The sequence below is a fragment of the Heterocephalus glaber genome, unplaced genomic scaffold (assembly GCF_053883595.1).
Source record: "Heterocephalus glaber isolate CG9 unplaced genomic scaffold, H.glaber_assembly_v1.0 deba00001600, whole genome shotgun sequence".
Lineage (NCBI taxonomy): Eukaryota > Metazoa > Chordata > Mammalia > Rodentia > Bathyergidae > Heterocephalus > Heterocephalus glaber.
The window spans coordinates 9,283,991-9,303,924 of NW_028258372.1; the positions used below are offsets into that span (position 1 = coordinate 9,283,991).

At 35.9% G+C, this 19,934-nt stretch overlaps 1 protein-coding gene across 1 annotated transcript in view; it reads right to left on the minus strand.

Annotated features, from left to right (window-relative positions):
• The window catches only part of Fmn2 (formin 2), a 313,847-nt gene that overhangs the window by 83,182 nt on the left and 210,731 nt on the right, over positions 1 to 19,934 (minus strand). The window contains 1 exon segment of the mRNA XM_087194309.1: positions 4,957 to 5,049. Within this exon segment, the coding sequence (XP_087050435.1) occupies positions 4,957 to 5,049 (93 nt within the window).

A 19,934-nucleotide genomic window follows, 5' to 3' on the forward strand; every position in this document is an offset into this window, starting at 1 on the left:
GACATTCCCGAGGAAGGGGAGTTTAAACAGTAACCATGAAATCTTAGACTGAGTAGAACAAAGGAAACAGAGAGGGAACAAATTGGATGAACCAATGAGTTTCAGGGCTAGGTGAAATCCACAATGCTTGTTAGAATGTGGTCCACAAACCACACAATAGCTGAATTATGAGGATAAAGAAGTATCTGTTATACTGCAGGAATTTATGCAATAAGAACTTTCAGCCAGTATCAGATGTAGTCTGTTTCTTGGATTATTTGAGAGATTTTAGATTTTGAGAACAAAGCACGTTAACAAAGATTTGACTATGGGTGTGAAAACAATATGCCTCTAGATATTTATCTGAACACAAAGGTTGATGTAAGAGTGCTATTTTATTACTGTTAAAACTGGAATATAAGCAATGATTTGGCATACATTATTTGTACTACTGTGGTATTTTGTCTAGTTTATAAATTTGATTTTAGAATTTTACCCTGATAACTAGAAAAATGGGGACAAAAATTAATACTTTCATAAAGATTTATCTTAAGAGGCAGATATTTTGAAATCTATTATTTTTACTGTATGTTCAAAGTAGGCCAATCCGTTTTCCAAAGGATTTTCTGTTGTGGTTTAAGTTGTTATCATCTGTATTTCAGATAATCCAGAATGTAAGATCCATTAAGATACATACATTTTTTTACTCTCTGCTGTAATATATATCCAAAAGATGCACAGACACATAGAAAACAATTTAAAAAATGTGTGTGTGTGTGTGTGTGTGTGTGTGGTGCAAAGGATAAAACCTAGGGCCTCACACATGCTACGCATGTACTCTACTACAGAGGTACATCTCTAGCTCCAAATATTTTAAATCAACAAATAGTCATAGAACATTTGAGTAGGACAAGACAAAAAATAAAAAGGCAATTGAAATCCTTAGAAGAACTGTGAAAACAGACTTATCTTGTTCAACATAATGGCAAAAAGTGAGTAACTATTATGGTTTATTTTAACTGTTGACTTGGTTGGCTTGAGGGCTGCCTAGGGGAAGAGTAAATCTCACTTCTAGGTGTGCCTGAGTGGATCCTGAATGTGTGACCTTGGGGATTTTATCTGGTCCCTGACCCCTTCCTTTCAGGTGCTCTTACAGTACTCTGTTTATAGGCAAACACGAAAGGAGCAGTTCTACTCTGCCATTCCCTGCTGCCCTGATGTTTCTGCCTTGGAGCCAGTCAGCCAAGGACTGAAACCTCTGAAACCATGAGCCAAAGTTAAATCTCTCTTCCCTTAAGTTGTCAATGTCAGGTATTTTGTCCAACAATTAAAAGCTAACTAATGCATTAGCTTTACTTATAAATAACACTTATTACTTAAAATATTTACAAAAAGTAAATGATTATCCTTGAGATACAAATGATTTTATTTAATATACAGAAGTATAAAATTGCTAATATCCATATTTCATAATGGTAGGTTAAATGTCCTTCTTGGAAAATCATTAAAAATCTAAAGAGATACTTATTTAATATGACTGTGCAGTCCTATCTTCCCTAGGTGTCAAACACTACACAAATTCCAAAAGCCTCTACCTGACCACTGACTCACCAACAATGATTCTCAAACATTATCACTATGGCTGATCATCTTTGGTGTAAAAGCATAATTTCTAAACTCCAAATAGATTACAAAATACAATTTCACTATTTATTTCTAAAAAATGACAAAGATTTAGTCATCAAAAATAACTTAAGGGGCTGGGAATTTAGCTCAGTGGTGCCACTGCCTGCCTTGCAAGCGCAAGGTCCTGAGTTCAATCACCAGTACCAAAAAGGAAAAAAAAACAGCAAATAAAAAAAATTCTTATAACCTAGCCTATAAAAATATAAGTTCATGGAGAGACCTAGAATAGCAATAGCAATTCTAGGCAACAGAGACATGGCTGGGGGTATCACAATCCCCACCTTGAAACTATACTACAAAGCCACTGTGATAAAAACAGCATGGTACTGACAAAGAAACAGACCCAAGGATCAGTGGAATAGATTAGAAGATGCAGAAACAACTCCAGACACACTCAGCCACCTCATCCTTGACAAAGAAGTCAACCACCCTCATTGGAGGAAAGATAGCCTATTTAATAAATGGTGTTGGAATAACTGGATTTCAACCTGCCAAAGATTAAAACTAGACCCGTACCTATCACCATGCAGTAAATTAACATTGAAGTGGATTCAAGATGTAAATATTAAAATAGAAACACTAAACTTGCTGGAAGATAAGTTAGGTAGAACTCTTGAAAACATTGGAATAGGAAAAGACTTTATGAACAAAACCTCAGTAGTATGGGAACTAGCACAAAGAATCAACAACTGGGATCTCATCTTATTAAAAAGCTTCTGCAGTGTAAGAGAATCCACCAACAGAATTAAGAGACAACCTACAATGTAGGAAAAAAATTTTAGCAGCTGTACATTAGACAAAGGACTACTACCTAGAATATATAAAGAACTGAAAAAAATCAGACCCCACAAATTCAAAGACCCAATTCAAAAATGGGCATTTGAAATGAACAGACATTTCTCAGACAAAGAAGTAAAAGCAGCAAATAAACATATGAAAAAATGTTCCACATCACTGGTCATTCAAGAGATACAGATGAAAACAACACTGAGATTCCACCTCAACCTAGAAAGAATGGCTGCTATGAGAAATCAACCAATAACAAATGCTGGCGGAGGTGTGGGGAGAAAGGAACCCTTCCCCATTGTTGGTGGGAGTGCACACTGGTGCAACCACTGTGGAAATCAGTATGGCAATACCTCAAAGAACTAGGGCTAGAGGTCCCATTTGACCCTTCCACTCCCCTGCTGGGTATCTTCCCAAAGAATTAAAAGAATCATACCACAGCGATATATATACATCCATGTTTATGGTGGCACAGTTCGTAATAGCTAAAGCTTGGAAACAGCCCAAGTGCCCATCAACTGGAAACTGGATAAAGAAGATGTGGTTCTTCTATAAAATAGAGTACTACTCATCCACAGAGAATGAGAAAACTAGAGACATTTATAACTAAATGGATGCATATTGAGGCCATACTCTTAAGTGAAATAAATAGGACACACATGTATAAATACCGAATAGTTTCTCTAGGGTGAGAAACTGAAAATGTAAATAAGGATGAAAATGATTAAAATGAATAATTGACAATTTGAAATAGGAAGAAAAGGTCCAAAAGAGTAGGGGTGGTGGGAGGGGAAGGGGAAAGGAAAGAAGTTAAAGGAAAAATTATGAGAAAAGAAAAAAATGGAAACAAAGTCTATGTAAATAGGGAAGGGCGCACAGATAATGGGGAAAAAATAAGAACCAAGATACATTATGTACAGGTACAAGCACTTAATGATAAATGTAAACGTATTGTTTACCTAAAATGTACCAATAAAAGAATTTAAGGAAAAAAAAATATATATATGTAAGTTCATGGGCTGGGGATTTAGCTCAGTGGTTCTGCCGCCTGCCTCGCAAGTGCAAGGACCCGAGTTCGATCTCTGGTATCAAAAAATATATAGATAGATAGATAGATAGAGATATAGATATAAGTTCATAAAATTTCATAATAAGTCACATAATGTGAAAACCAATATATGTAACATTTGCTATATTTTGAATATGAAACCGAGTAAATTTCTTGATTTCTTTTTTAGTAAGTCCTAGTCTCTCAAGCCACAAGTGAATATTCCATTTTCTTACCAAAATAATTTTCAAAAGTTACATATAATTTTTTTTAAAGTTACACATTGTTGATCCTAAAATTTCAGCGGATGAAAAAAATCACCCATAAGAACAAAATGAGTTTACAAGGTCCTATCATGTGTAACTACAGGACTAGCGATTTTGGTCAAAGGCCTTTTTAGGAAATCAGTATGTTTTCCACCAGGAGCTTTGAATTTGAAAATGACAATCACTTTGATTTATGAACCTCAACAGAGTTCTGTTTTAATCTTCATGATTATTTTACATGATTAAAGTTTTTTCCCATCTAAAAAAAGCTGTGCTTACGTTTAATCCAATTGTAACATGACTCATTCATTGTAAATCATCATTAATGACACTTAAATAAACTATAAAAACCATAGCCTAATACACAGAGGACGGAGCCAACCGTTAGAGTGCTACTTGGCCTTAGTCTCATGCCATGTTAGCCTCTAGGAGAATTCCTGAAAGAGCAGGAACTTTCCCAGAGCATGGCATGATACAAATCTGATCTGCAGAGGAGATGGAACATTCCAAAGTTGAAATGTTTTGAGTAGTAAATGTTTTAATATAATTGTAAGTTTCAATGACTTCAAACAGCAGGGCTTTTAGTAGATTTTTCCCTTTAAAAAAAAAAACATTTCTTTAGCATCTTCTGAAATGTTTTATTCCTGTTTATCTCTTAGGAATGTAGGAAGTGTCAATGAGATAGTATTTATAAAGATGTTAAGCTTTCAAAGAAAGGTGTTAAATATGTAGAGGTATTAGTAGATCCTATAAAAAATAGCAAATAATGTTCTGAAATTTGAAAAACATCCCTATGCTTTGTTCTTTGGGTACAATGTTTTGACAAACCAAATAAATACCAGATTGAACTGAGGTCATATGTATAGTCAAAACTCAAAAGAATATCTAATTTTCTATAACATAAAGCCCAGGATTTTAATGTCTTTATAAACAGGAGCTATTTTAATTACTATCCAGTGTACTTACTGTCATGCAATAAAAAGCAACAATAATAGGAGCATTATCTACAGAATAGCATGTTCAACAAATTGCTAGTCTCTCACATCTCTGTGACTCATGATTAAACCAAATCTGGTTTTGTTTGTAATGTCAAAATAATCCCTTTCAACTCAATGTGTATTTTAAAAAATGCCTTCTACCTTTCTGCAGAAGAGGAAGGAAAACAAAACAAAGCATCTCTTTGAAATTTACCTTGAATAATAAATTGCTCCATGTTTTCTTTGAAAGGCTGCATGTGCTCTTTGGAGGAGACCTGGTACACTTTCCCTGCTTCAGTCTCACAGGCTGAAATGAGAGAGGCACATTGTTTAGAGTGTCATGGTGTTAGTGGAGCATTAAAACAATTTTACAAACATATTAGCTAATGCTAGAAAATCTTGCTAACCACCTTAATTGACATATGTGGCACACGTATTTTGGAAACAAGAGAAGTCTATGATTAAGGTTTCTTTTCAGAGAATCATGAAAAGAAATTCTTCAGAATCCACACAGTTCTCTCACTTCCAAATTGATCACTTGCCAAACGTCTGAACTTCAGGTTCTTTATTTATAAAATTGGCAAGCTACTAGAACATGCCTCACAGTACAGGTACGAGGATCAAATCTGTTAATAGATGTAAAATGTCAGAATGGTGCTTAGTACATAGTACAGCCATCATATATAACTATTTTCATCATTTTTTCATCAACTGACTTCTAACACAAGTTTATTCCTGAAGTCCAAATTTCTGAAAAAACAAAAACCAACAGTGTTTGTAATGTTAGTACAGAAACCAATAATTACAATGTATCTATTATCTGCCAAGAGCTTTTCATCTATAATAAGTTAATACTTAGAACATGCTAGTAAGGTAGGCATTATTACCCTCATTGGCAGCCGAGAAAGTTAAGGTTCAAGTAAGTCACTCATTTTCTCAAGGGTCTATGTATACTGTAAAGCCAGATTCATAGCTGAAATCCTCATCTGATATCAAAGTTAATCTTCCTACCATGTCTGGACATCATATTTTAGGCAGTCTACAGATCCGATTTGGGCTATTTAAGAAGCATATCTACAAAATTTTCTGAAGCAGTGCCTGGCATCATAGTGATAGCAAGAAATCTAACTCAGAAAGGAAGAAATTCAAAACTGAAAAGTATAATATGTATCTGAGGCTGGGTATGGTGAATCATGCCTGTAATCCCAGCAGTCCATAAGGCTGAAGCCGAAAGATCACAAGTTTAAGCCCAGCCAGGCCAACTTGTTGGCTTAGGGAGACCCTATCAACAAACAAACAAAAGGGCAGGTTGGGGGGCTTCATAGCTCAGTATGAAGGCCCTGGTTCAAACCCCAAAACTGTTAAAAAAAAAAAAAAAAAAAAAAAAAAGGTACATATCTGAACGCTGAAATACTTGTCAGACGCAAATTTGCCTCAGGAAAATGTACTCTGATATTTTGTGCAAACTAAATGCAACTTCTTAAGGAAAGGTTGCCATTTCTGTAAGACTTCATTCTTAGGCTCTTTAACTTGTTTTCTTTTTCTTTATAAAAGTGTTTTTTCCTCTTATTTCCCCTTGCCACCAGGTCATTAACTTGTCTAGGCAGTGGAATGCAGGAAGGCCCATATTGTTTGTACACATTTTCTCCATCCAAGGTAAGAGAAAACTTGGCTTAGTAAAATCTAAGGCCAGACTTGAACATCTAAAGTTCTCCCTCCTGGCTCTACTCCCTCCCCAGGCACAATCTCCCGCCTAAGATGCCAGAGATTGCCCAATCCATACCCTCCGTTCAGCTATCTTATTGCTCCAGACACACATACTAAACTTCTGCCCATATCAAATCCTCAGTATTTTCCACACAGGACTCGTTACTGCCTTCTCTAAACTTATCACCTCCCTGATCTCCTTTTGTTGGTGGGACCACTACTTAACCTAAAAACTCAGGCCAAAACAGGAGAGTTATTCCTGAGTAACTTTCTTTACCCTCAAATTCTGCGGTTTTTCCCCCATAAATATTTTTTAAGTTGGCTCAATTCTCTGAATTCTTGGTCTATTCTGGCACAAAAACCCTCATCCCTCCTACTAAGGCTGCTGTAAAAACCCTTCACCTGGGTTTCCTAGCCCCAACATTACACAAACCTATGGTTTATGGTCCTCCTCCTAGCTTTCAAAGCTATTCAGACAAGACTCGACAAATTGCCTAAAGCTGTTCAGTAGCTTCTGCACTTTCAGCTATACACTGTTGTTAGAGGAACAGAAGAACAATTTCAAGGCCTTCAATATGAACTATAGTACTTACTACAATGTAGGCTTTGGTAAACATTCAAATCATTTATTAACTGATATTTTGTGCAGACTAAATGCAATTTTCATCTCCATATCTGTGCTCATGCTACCTTCTATGCTTAAAATGATTTTTTTACCCTCACTTTTAAATTGCCAATTCCCACTACAACTTTATAACTTAGCTCAGATGTAACTGTCCCTGAAAGGCAACCCTCACCTCCCTACACCCCTTTCTCTCCCTCATTTCTGCCACCTGTTCCCAGACAGGCCTGGGCATCTCCCTCTGTGATCCCACTGCATCCTGTATTTATAGAGTTAAAGCTATTATTTACTGAGCAATTTTATGTGCCAGGGACTCTTTCTAAGAGATTTACAAATGTACTATCCCATTAAATCCTCATAAAACCCCTTGGAAGTATATTATTCATATGCTCACTTTATCTCAGAGGAAAAATACAGTACAAAGAAAATGCCCACATTTGCTGAGTTCATAAGTTAAGGAAGTGGGATTCAACATCAGCTATCACATTGTATTCAAGGTATTTGTAATTGTTTCTGTTCTGCCCTCCTAGATTGAACTGCTGGTGAGAAAACCTGTCATATTCCTATTTTTACCTCTAGTGCCTGACACAGGCAAAACGTTGTTGAAAGGGTGAATGGCTGGATAATTACCTATAGAAATGGAAATATTCTTGATCGTGGAATCTAGCAAACAAAGTTTAAATTCCACTTCATCCACCCACAGAATGCACCTTGGGATGGAAGTTAATTATCTCACCTCTGAGGACCTTAGCTGCATTACCTGACGGTGAGATTAATGAAATCTCTCACATTAATGAGATGCTGAGCAAAATGTATTTAAAAATGCCCAAAACTGAACTTGGGATGTGTAAGTGCATGTACAACAAATAGTAGTTCTCGTTGCTGTTTTAAAACAGCAGAGTTCAGGCTAGAGAAATCTATAATGAAATACAGTAGCAGCTTAAAAGCTGAAGTATGGTCTCAAAGTCATACTTACTTCAAAGCTGAATGAGCAAAAGTTAGAAAAAGGGATGTGGACTCAATGTGAAGTGGATGGCTAACATTTAGGGAACTCCTACAGTGAAGTCACATGCCTTGTGAGGTGTGTGTGTATGTGGGGTACTTCATCACTGGCTTATTCAGAAATTAGCTGGTGGAAGACATGAGTCAGATGAGGAGACACTGAAGTCAGTTTCCCGTGACCTATATCATTTGTGGGAGCCCCATTCTGTATTTTGAATGTCTCCAGCTGAATAATAAGGACATACTTGATCATGTCATAATTCCTAGTGCCTAACAGCTTAAGTCAGTGTGGAAAAATAATATATAATATCTAGTCACTTTCACTTGGCTTGATTTTCAAAACTTAAAGTCTAGAGGCAAGGGAGATTAATATTTTGACTTGTGATCCCAACTAGTTCGTTTTCCATTTAAAAATTTTTAAACTAGAATTAACAACCGCCTTTTTTATTCATGATGCTATAGACTGTCTTGAGGCACCAGATATTTTAAAAATACCCTAATACTAGGAACTGGCAGAAGTTTGTCTCATGGGTCACGTGCCTGAAAGAAAGATTTCATTAAGTAGGAAACCAGACTGTCTGTGATAAAGTCCACCAAAATTTCTCTGGATTTTTATTTTTACTCAATAATTTTTAATCAACAAGACATTTAGCAGATAAGAAAATGCATGCTATAATAATTTCCCTTCAGTCTTTTTTGTATTACAAATTGATTTTCACTTAATCTTACAAATATCCTTGGCCCAATTGTGTGAACTATATTCTTAACAAAAATGCAAGCATAAAAATGGTTCCTCTGTCTTTCTCCCTTACCTTATGTAGTATAATTTCTTGTACCCAGTGGGAATCAAATAGAATTTTTAATCTAGAAGAGCCATGGAAAATATATACCCAGTATCTGAGTGTTTCCAGCAATATCCATCCACATCTTCCTTACTAAGCTGTTTTGTTCATTAGATTTCCCAACCACATGCTGAGCAGAAAACTGTGTAGTACACTGGCTGTGGAATGCTATCACTAGAGGTTGCTATAAAACATTCCAGGAATATTCATAGAAAATGTGTGCAATTATAAAATAAGTAAAAAATATTAAGCCCATGATTGATAGTTCAGGTCTTCAGTGAGTATCAGAACAAATCCGCTCTCATTAAGGACAGATTTCTCCTCTACACATCTCCTAGCATTCTCAATTTATTCATGCCATTGTGTTGCCAGTACTCATAATATCCTCTAACAGGAAATGTGCATCTAACAGTTAATTAATTATCTGTGGGATGCATGGATGAATTAATTCCATCCTCCTTTCATAGAGAACTTCTTATTAACTTGTAAAATATCATATTATTCAAATTTCCCCAAGCCTTATCCACATTATTTACCCATCTGACATATTTTTACCCCTTACAATCAATCGTCATACTTCCACTTATCTATTTGTACCCAGCTTCTGATCCCACTGCCACCCTAAGCTAAAAAGGATGATCTTGCCCTCAACTCTGTAACTCTTTTTCTACAGAACATGTGAATGATATGAAATAAAAGTAAAGCTTGGATAGAATAGAACTGAATCCAAGTCTAGTTCTACCACTAGCTATGTAATTTTGGGCCAGTTTCTTAAATTATTTGAGGTCCAATTAGAAGCTGAACTTTCAATGCTAACCACTGATCTGGCTTTCAGAATCTCATAAAACATGACAGTTGTTAATGATATTGTCTTGTTGCATTTATTTATCTTTGTCCCTAATTACAGCTCACATTCCTTGAAGCCCAGGGCTGCCCTATTCATCTCTGTGTGTGTCTGAAATACAGAAGTATTAAAATCCTTGCATGAAAGAAAATGGTTTCAATGTACCCAGGGTCATGAATATCCTTAATTTGGATATTATATCTCTGGAGGTAGCTGAATTGTGCTATCACAAAGTGTACCAAAACCCAAATCCAAATATCCAGAGCTCTTCACTATGATATAAAGTCTGTATTATTATTTGTGGGTGGTTGTGGATTTATTTATTTATTATATTAACAAGGAAGGGTATAACAGGCTGGGTATTAAGCTCAGTGGTTCTGCAGCCTGCCTCTCAAGCACAAGGACCCAAGTTTGATCCCTGGTACCAAAAAAAAAAAAAAAAAAAAAGGAAGGGTATGTTGGTTAAATGTAAAAATAACAGGTCTAGTTCTTGGGGTTATATATTCTTATTATGTGTATAATTCTCACATATATTATTACATAGTCAATACTGCATATGGATGTACTCAATGTGATGAGATAATATATAAAGAATAAATAAATTTCTTTAGAAGATTGGATCCCATTCTTCTCTTAACTATGCACATCATGTTGTGCAACATATTGTCCTGGCCAGTGCTTATCATCTTCAAAATTGGTATGTGACTATATAAATTTTTTTTTTAATTTTAAAGGGTCATTTAGAAACATTATTAAAAACAGACCAAAGATAGAGTTCCTGGAAAACTTGCATTACAGTCAAATCCAACTTTTAAAAAACATTTGTTAGGAGACTGTTGGCATAACTGAGTAATTTCAATCATGTCAACTTTTGTTTAATTTAAAGAGTTTTCTAAGCCAAAAAGATTTTGCATCGTGTTAAAGGGCTAATATTGGAAAGCATACACTGAGCTTCCAAACACAAAGGAAAATCTAGCCAGAGGAAAGAGGGAACAAAAATCTCTCAGCTATTCCCACTGGAAAATGGGCCCCCACACTTTAATGCTATCCCCAGCGTGGAAGGAACATCATGGGACAAAGCAAACATTATCTCAGTCAGATAAACAGAGAACATCACATACAACACTTCCTCAAATGAACCATGATCATAAGAAGTGTGGTTATTGTTTTAGGTAACTGGAATACTCTAGTTATAATTTATATAAGTTTCCAAGTTCAATCAATGTTAATCACAATTTAGAGTAATTCCTTTTCTATGATCTTGCAGAAGGTTTCACTGGTATCTATAAACCTACTTCAACAAGTATGAGGGAAGCCATGGAACAGATACAAAGGAGAACAAACAAGGTTAGTTAGATCAGAAAAGTCTTTCTTCCAAAACCAAACTGTTTCCCACAAAAACCTATTTTTATGTTATTCAGGGTTCACTTTCCAAAAAGAAACCACTCTAAGAGAAGCTCAGCCGGTTCCAGCACCCAGAAGGAAGTTCCCCGCCGTCATTCCAGGCTCCTAGGGCAGAGAAGCTCAGCCAGTCCCAGCACACAGAAGGAAGCGCCCCACCTCCATTCCAGGCTCCTAGGGCATAGAAGCTGAGCCAGTCCCAGAACCCAGAAGGAAGCTCCCCCGCTGCCATCCCAAGCTCCTAGGGCAGTGAAGGTGAGCCACGTGGGTGCCAGAAGCACCCCCCGCAACACCCGTGGAAATGAGAAAACACATAAACAAGCCTCAAAAACAGAGCTCCAGATCACCTACAGCAACCCCAAAGGGAAACAAGATGGAACAATCTGATACGCAACCACCTGGACTCTCTGAACTGGCAACAAAAGAGGATCTGGGAAAAATGAAATCAGAAATAATTACTCAGATAACAGCGAAGATTTTGCTCATGGTGCAAGACATGATTAATAAATCTAGAGAGGACAGAGATAAAAAAAAAATAGAGGATCTGTGGAACATGATGGAATCCCAACATAGGAAACAAAGGAATCCAGATACAAACAGATTTCCAAGAGATTAAAAACTCCATTGAAAGTCTGCACAGCAGAATGAATCAATGTGAGGATAGAATTTCACATATAGAGGATAAGATTGCAATTAGTGACCAGGAAAAGAAAACTTGCTTCAAAATTATAAGGGAACATGAGAAATCAACCCAGCAGCTGCTAGACAATGCAAAGAAGAATAACCTAAGACTGATTGGAGTCAATGAAGAAAGAGGAGAGAGTGCAGGTGACACAAAAACAACTGTTCACAGAAGTGATGGCAGAAAACTTCCCAAGCACGGGAAAAGAACTTGACGTACAGATAAGGGAGGCATATAGGACTCCAGCTAGCCTTGATCAAAAAAAATCTACACATAGGCATATAATAGTTAGGATTCCAGAAATCCAACAGAAGAACAAAATTCTACAAGCAGTGAGAGAAAAGAAACAAATCACATACAAAGGAAAGCCCATCAGAATCACAGCAGACTTCTCAATGCAAACCCTCAAGGCAAGAAGAGCTTGGAGTGATGTATTTCAAGCCCTAAAGGAAAACAGCCTCCAACCCAGATTGATGCTCCCTGCAAAACTATCTTTCAAAATTGATGGAGAAATAAGATATTTTCATGATAAAGAGCACCTCAGGAACTTCATGAATACCAAACTGGCACTCCAAAAAATTTTAGACAATATCCTAGGAAAAGACAATGAGGATCACAACCCCAGGAAACCTAGCAGAATGAATCCACTGGGCATGACAAATGAAACTCAAAGGGGGAGAATCCAACAAAAAGAAAAAGTCATGACAAGGCTTTTAAAACTTTTAACTTCATCTCCCTAATGAGTGTATAATTCAATCTTATTATTGTACTGATTAGTATTTTTCTGATTCTAGAGTTGCACATCTTTCCTTGTGCTATACTGGCTATTTATCATCTTCTTATGTCTACTTTTTAATTGGGTTGTCTATTAATGAGCTGTAAGAGTTCTTTATCTATTCTGCTCATAGGTTATATGCATTGTAAATATGGTCTGTTTAAGGACTACTTTTCATTTTAATGATGTCATTTAAACTTCTAAGTTTTGATGGAATCTCATTTATCAATTTTTTTCTTTTATACACCACGTCTTTTGTATCCTAGGTAGTTCTTGCCTACCCTGAATTCATAAACATTTTCCCTTATAATTTCTTCTTAAAGTTTTATACTTTTAGGCTTTCTTATTTAGGTTCATAGATCCCTTCAAGTTATTTTCATGTATGGAAAAAAAGAGTTGAGGTTAATTTTTTATATACGGATACCAGGTGTTTTAGTGCCGTTTGCTGAAAACACTAACTCTTCCTCCGCTCTTGAATTGAGTTTATATTCTATAAAATGCTACTGTTAAATAATCTTTCAAAGCTCAGTGGACCATATATGTGTGGTTCTATTTCTAGATTCTGTTTTATTCCAATGATCTATATGTCTTTCCTTACACCAACACTGCCTTGATTACTATAGCTTTAGAAGAAGTCTTAAAATTAGGTACTAAACGTCTTCCAGCATTGTTTTTTTTTAACTTTTCTAGGTCCTTTGCACTCCTACATAACTTTTAAATTTCAATATCCAATTCTTCATTTATAGCAAGTATACACAGACCTGAATTTTTATATATACCTTGTGTTTTCTAATCCTGCTAAATTCAAGTACAAGTTCTAGGGGCTCCTAGAGATTTCTTAATATTTTCTCTGTAGATGATCATTTCATCTCCATATAAAGATTTTGCTTCTGCCGTGCCAATTCTATCCTAGTTATGTCATTTTATTGCCAGACTATTTTGGTGGGGCCTAGGTTTCAAAGTTTAATGGGAAGATAAAGACTAAGCATATCTGCCCTTGTTCCCCACCTTAAGGAGAAAGCATTGTATCTTCTCCATTTATATAAGGTGTTCTTGCTGGAAGTATGGAGTATATGTCTTTAATCTGTTGAGAAGTTTCTATTCTACTTCTAGTCTAACTTTTACCATGAACAGCTGTAGAATTTAGTCCAATACTCTTTCTCCAACTACTGACAGGATCATATGGCTTTCTCCTTTCCTCTGTTTAAATGATGACTTTTAGGGGTGGATCTTCCAATGCTGAACCAACACTGCCATCCCTATAACAAAACCACTTTCTACATACTCCCAGATCTGACTTTCAATCGTTTGTTTTGTTAAACAAATTTCTATGTTCATACTTTTTTCTTCTATTATCTTTATCCAGTTTTAGGATTAGCACAATGTTGAGTTCCTAAAATGAGGGGAGAAGTGTTCCTTCTTTTTTCTGCTTTGTTTGATATAATTTATCAGTTAAAATGTTTATGAGCCTGCTATTGTCATATAGGTAGGTTTTCAAGCTAGGAATATACTTTAATAGGTGCTATTCAAATTTTATATTTCCTCCAGAGTTAGTTTCATTAATTTGTCGTCCAAGGTACTTCTTAGAAGTTGTGAAATGTATTTCAAAAAAGATTTTTGTAATATGCTTTCTATATCCTTTTAAATTCTGTAAAATCTGTGGTAATGTCTCCTAGATCTTAATGTTGTAATTTAAAAAATGTATAACTGATATTGTGTAACAGGAAGAAAAGGTCTAAAAGAGCAGGGGAATTGGGAGGGGTAGGGGAAGGGAAAAAGGGGAAAGGAGAAAATATGAGAAGAGGAAAGAAAATGGAAACAAGGTCTTTGCAAATAGGGAAGGGTGGAGGGGGTGAAGGGAGGGCAAGGGAAGGGGAAAAAAAATAAGAACCAAGAGACGCATGTAATGGTACACGATCCCAATGATGAATGTAACTATATTTTATACCGAAAATGTACCAATAAACTTAATTGGGGTGGGGGGAAGAAACCACTCTAGCTACTTAAAGCAGATAAATGCAGACCATGAGATGCTTACAAAATAGATATAAGTACAGAAATTGGACCCAACACTTAGTCTCTAGAAATGACTACGAGAAAAAAAAAACAAAACAAAAATCTAACCATCCCAACAAAAAAAACCCCATGGAACTGCCCCACCAGAGGAGCTGCTACTTATGCTCCAATCAGACCTATGCTGAGTGGTGGGTACCACAGAATCAACCATTGGTTTTAGAACTAAACTTCACCTGCTAAATCTATACCACCAAATAAAATGTTGCTCTCCACCTCCCAGGCACTGAAATGATCTGGGAAAACCCAATCTCTTCATGTTATTGCTTAACAGCAAAAAACAAAACAAAAGACACACAAGAATGGAAAGGGAAGAGTAAAAGAGATAGAGTAAGAAATAGAAAATGATCAAGATATATGATATATATGTACCAATTACCACAAAACAAACAGCGAGCACTATTCTGTATTGCAAACATGCACTAATAAAAAAATGACAATATCATCATAACAGTAGAAAACTTGCAGGTCATTTTCTATAGCATATAAAATGACAGTAAGAATGATACAAATAAATTAAAAATGAAGAGTTACTACATAGCCCATATACAAATACTGTGGGATATTCTTTTAAATAAGTTCTGGCTTATGTTAAAAATTTTTAAAGATTACATATACGGAGTGAAGATAATACAGAAGAAAAATAATGACTGAAATCAGAGAACCTAAAGTTAAGCACGTAATGAGTTTTAACTAATACTATCTTATTGTAATACTATTTTAATATTGGACTTATACCTAATACTGTTTTAATAGAAAAGCATCAATTCTCACAATTTACTATCACTTTTTCCTTTAAATGGATTACTTTGTATATTTGTGCAGATAATAAAATAATTTTCACACATTAAAAATAATCATAATCTAGAAATTATTACTTTGTGATACAATGTTGATGTGATGTTGTTCCCAATTAAAAAACTGAAGACTTCTCATGAGACCTTGTCTGCCATTATATATGTGTGGTATATTGGGAAAGATTAGGAAACTGTACTTGACAATTCATAGTTATGAGATACAAATAAAAATGAACAGTTTTAAAATTAAAAACCACACACGAGAGCAAAAAGATGCTGTCTAGTCCCACCACCTCTCTCTCACAAGCAAATGAACAGACAAAAGCAAAAGCCACAGAAAAGCACAGACTCAAAAAATATTTAGAGCTTAAAATTAGCAGCAGAAGGCAACTATCTAGAATGTGAGTGGTTCTCAAGGAAGAGGCAAACCTACGAATCAGCTGAAGAGTTCTTTCAGAACGTTCTGCCAGGGATCCACCCAAGCCATTTAGGAAATGAATGCCTAGTGTTAAGACCCATAAAACTATGATAATTCTAATGCATACTGAGGAGAGAAATAAGCAGAGGATGAACAATGCCGACAGGATCTAAAGCTCGGTGGCATGGGGACAGAGAATGCAGAAGCAGAGTGGGTTTCAGAGGAAAGAAAGTGAACTTGGTTTTGAACTCACTGAGTTTGAGGTGTCAGTGGAATGCACAGGTGTAGTTTTCCATCAAGCACTAAATGTGGGAGTTTGTGATCAGTGTGAGAGAAATCCTGAATATAGTTAAGATCATTTGAGGAAGTCATGGACAGAGAGAAGAGCTGTGAGTCAAGGCTGAATATTGAGGAATACTAACTTTTATGAAGTAGTAGAGAAAGACAGGCCATCTATAAAGAAGACTGAGAAAGAAGTCAGACATTAAGAGGAAAATCATAAGAAATGAGGCTAAAGAAGCCAACCAATTAGTGAGTTATAAAGAGTGAGTCACATGCAACAGAGATACCACGTAGGATGTGGGTTGAAATAATATGTCCATTCAATTTGGGAAATAATAATAGTTTCTGTAGTTGAAGGTATAAAAGACAAAAGTAGAAGAATGAGCAAGGAATGAGAAGTAATGAATCAAAGAGCCAAGAGTTGAAAGGAATCTGTTACCATCTTGGCTAATTAGCACAAATACCCCAGAACAAGTGCCCAGCAAACATGTGCTGCCAGTCACGGAAAGCACAATGAATACATAAACACAAATCTTGTACAACTTCTAGGAAATACTCAAAATATTCTAGTCTTGCCAGTGGTGGACAATTAGGACTAACTCATACTAAGAAAAGTATATTATTTACTTAGACCATTTTATAGGAAAGATAGATTACAGAAAAACCTTATATCTAACAATCAAATGTCTATTGATTAGTCTCAAAATAGTTACTTATCACATAACTATAACTGAAAGAGGGCAGAGTTACCACGCACATACAAATTCCATAATACCTTAGTTTGAACAGGGCAATTTCATTGCCTTAAATTGTATTTGTTCTGAGTTCACTAGTTTACATCTCAAAACAAGGCTAAACAGAGCCGAATGGTTATGTAAGTATATCAGGTGTTTAACAGGTGTAGTCTTCAACAGAAAAAATTTTCAAAGTGAACACTGTATTAAGTGATCTCACTCATGTGTAGAATCTTTGATCTCATAGAAGTTCAAATTAGAATGGTGGTTACCAGAGGATGAGTAGAGTGAAGGAGGAAGAAAGACTAGTGAATGAGGACTAAGTTATACTTAGGAGCAAGTGGTTCTGGTTGCTATTGTATAATAGCGTGACTTCAGACAATTATGTACTGATCATTTCAAAAATGTAGAAAAAATATTTTGAATGTTTTCATCATAAAAAAATGATGTTTTAGATGAGTATATTTAACCTCACTTAAATATCACAAACCGTATTAGACATTAATTAGTACCCACCCAGTATGTAACATTTCTATGTAAAAATTTAAATTTAAAAATTCAAATGAATGAAAGAACACTGTAGTGACTTTTTTATTTTGTTGTTTAAATAATTATTCCTGTAAGAGAATGCTTAACTTCTCATCATCCTCAATACACAACTTACTATGGTTTCAAACAGGATGCACCTCCATGCCCAAAGCCAGTCTGTGGGTTACACCTGAGTAAAACATGCGGGCTGTGACTTTCCAAAGGGGTAGTTAGCTTTCCTGTCCTCAAGTTCTTCATCTGAAATGTGCAAGAACAGAACTGTACCCTACTGTTGCTGTGAGGGATAAATAAGTTGACATATGGAAAGCACTTAAAACCACACCTGGAATGCAGAAAGAGCTATAGAAGTTCAAACTAGCACCACTGTTGTGATCCTCATTATTCCCAGCAGCAACAACAAAGAGAAAAGCAGCCCACCCTCAGGGCCAAGAGCCTCGTCCCTGTAGTTCAGCTTTGTATCCTGGCTTTCTCCTCCTCAGTTTCTTCATTGACAATATGAGAATAATTATAGTGTCCAATTCATGGGGTGGTGAAGAGCAAATTATTTATACAGGTAATGGAACAGTTATTCTAGTTATTCTACCATATTACTGATGCCACTACACACCATGACTGCTGCCCTTGGCACTAAGCAATTAGAAAACTAAAAAGTTATCTCTGAATGTAAAAAAGTGCCAAGGGTGATGCTTCAGGCTATGAGAATGACTTTTCCACAGGGACAACTTAAAACAAGTTGATATACACACATCCATATATACATATGCGTATGTGATGCACTTAGATATCACTAGAATACAAAAAGTTCTAAAAAGCTACTCTCTATTATCCTTACTGCACCTAAAATTAGAAAGATTAGTTTAGTTCTTTCTGGCTTGTAGGTCAAAATCACTTTCCTCTTGAGCTCCTTCCCAAATAGTATCACAAATTCTATGCTTCCCGATGCAGAGTTTTCAAAACATAAATCATATCACTTCAATTCCTTGAATAAACCCCTTCAGTGGATAGGAGCACACTGGGTGAAATGTAAACACTTCATACAGCATGTGACCTTTGTAGAGCCTCCCTGGTCAGAAAAGTTTGCTCTCATCTCATGCTCACGGTGTTCCAAGAATGCTAGGACATTTAGACATTTCCTCTGCCTGAACACTATCTATCTCCTCTTCTGCCCCATCCCACACACCTTGCCCATATGTGATTTCCTGTTCTAACCACTACACCCTTCTATGGTTTTATCACTTTCTACTTCCATGGACTCAGCCAGTATTTGAGTTATGTAGGATTGCTTGAAATTCCAAGAATGCAGCAATCTCATTCTACTGAACTTGGTGATTCCTCTATCCAAATTTCCTTTCCAGATTTTTTTTTAACCTGGTGAAGTATTCATACCTCATGACTCAATTTTAATGGTAACATCTAACTCCAGCCTTCCCTAAGCAATTAGGTAAAATCAGGGTTATGCTTACCTTCTACTCTGCTTCAGTTACTATACTGTGGTGCAATCATGTTTGTATAGTTGGTTTTTCAACTACATATGTGGTGAATTCTTTGAGGACAAGGATCATTTATCATTCATCTTTTCCCTCCAGACATCAAGGAAAATATCTTGGCAATAAAAAGAGCTCAATAAATGTCAGTTCTGAGTTAATTGCCTTTTAGGAGAACATATTTGGATAAATTCTGTTGACTTAAATAAAACCAGGCTCAATACTTTAGAGGCATGCTGGATACGTATTGATATTTCCAGCAACTAATATTACATGCAGTGAAAATGTGGCTCTATTATATTAAATAAGAATGTAAAAGTGAAAATTTCATACTCTAATTATAAACATTTACATTACATGAGACATATATGTATATAATGCAACCAAAGATAGAAGCTTATAGAAACGTCATATAAAAAGAATGAACTCAAGCAATTAATGTATTATTCACTTAGCATCCCTCCCACTCTTTCATATTCCACATCTAAAGCACATTGTAATTTAAAAGACTCTGGTTCTCATCTATATTTTAATTAAAATCTTTCTTAAAATAGGAACTTTTACATTGTACATTTTTATGCTAAGTATGTTCCTGACTTTTAGCAGGAAGCAATTCTAGATTTAAAGGAAAGAACTATGGAACTCACTGTCCACGGTCAGTGTTTGAAGTGCACCATACCAAAACTGAGGTCCATGGGTAGCAGTCTGCTGTGATGTCTATGTGACAAGTGCAAGTCTCAGGTGGACCCCGCTTGGAGCTGTGATCTTAACCAAGCCACAAAATGATTGCCCGCACTCCTATTGCCTGTTATTCTTTATTTCATTTCTGACATAATTTCCTCTGGTCCTGAAGGGTATAAACAAAGCTATTCATTCCTTTGCATCTTCCTTCTTTCCTGTAAGGGTTTTAGCCTGGCTCTAGGCATTCAAGCTAAAAATCCTCTTTCTTCCTCTCACTGTGTGTCAGTGTGATTACAGAA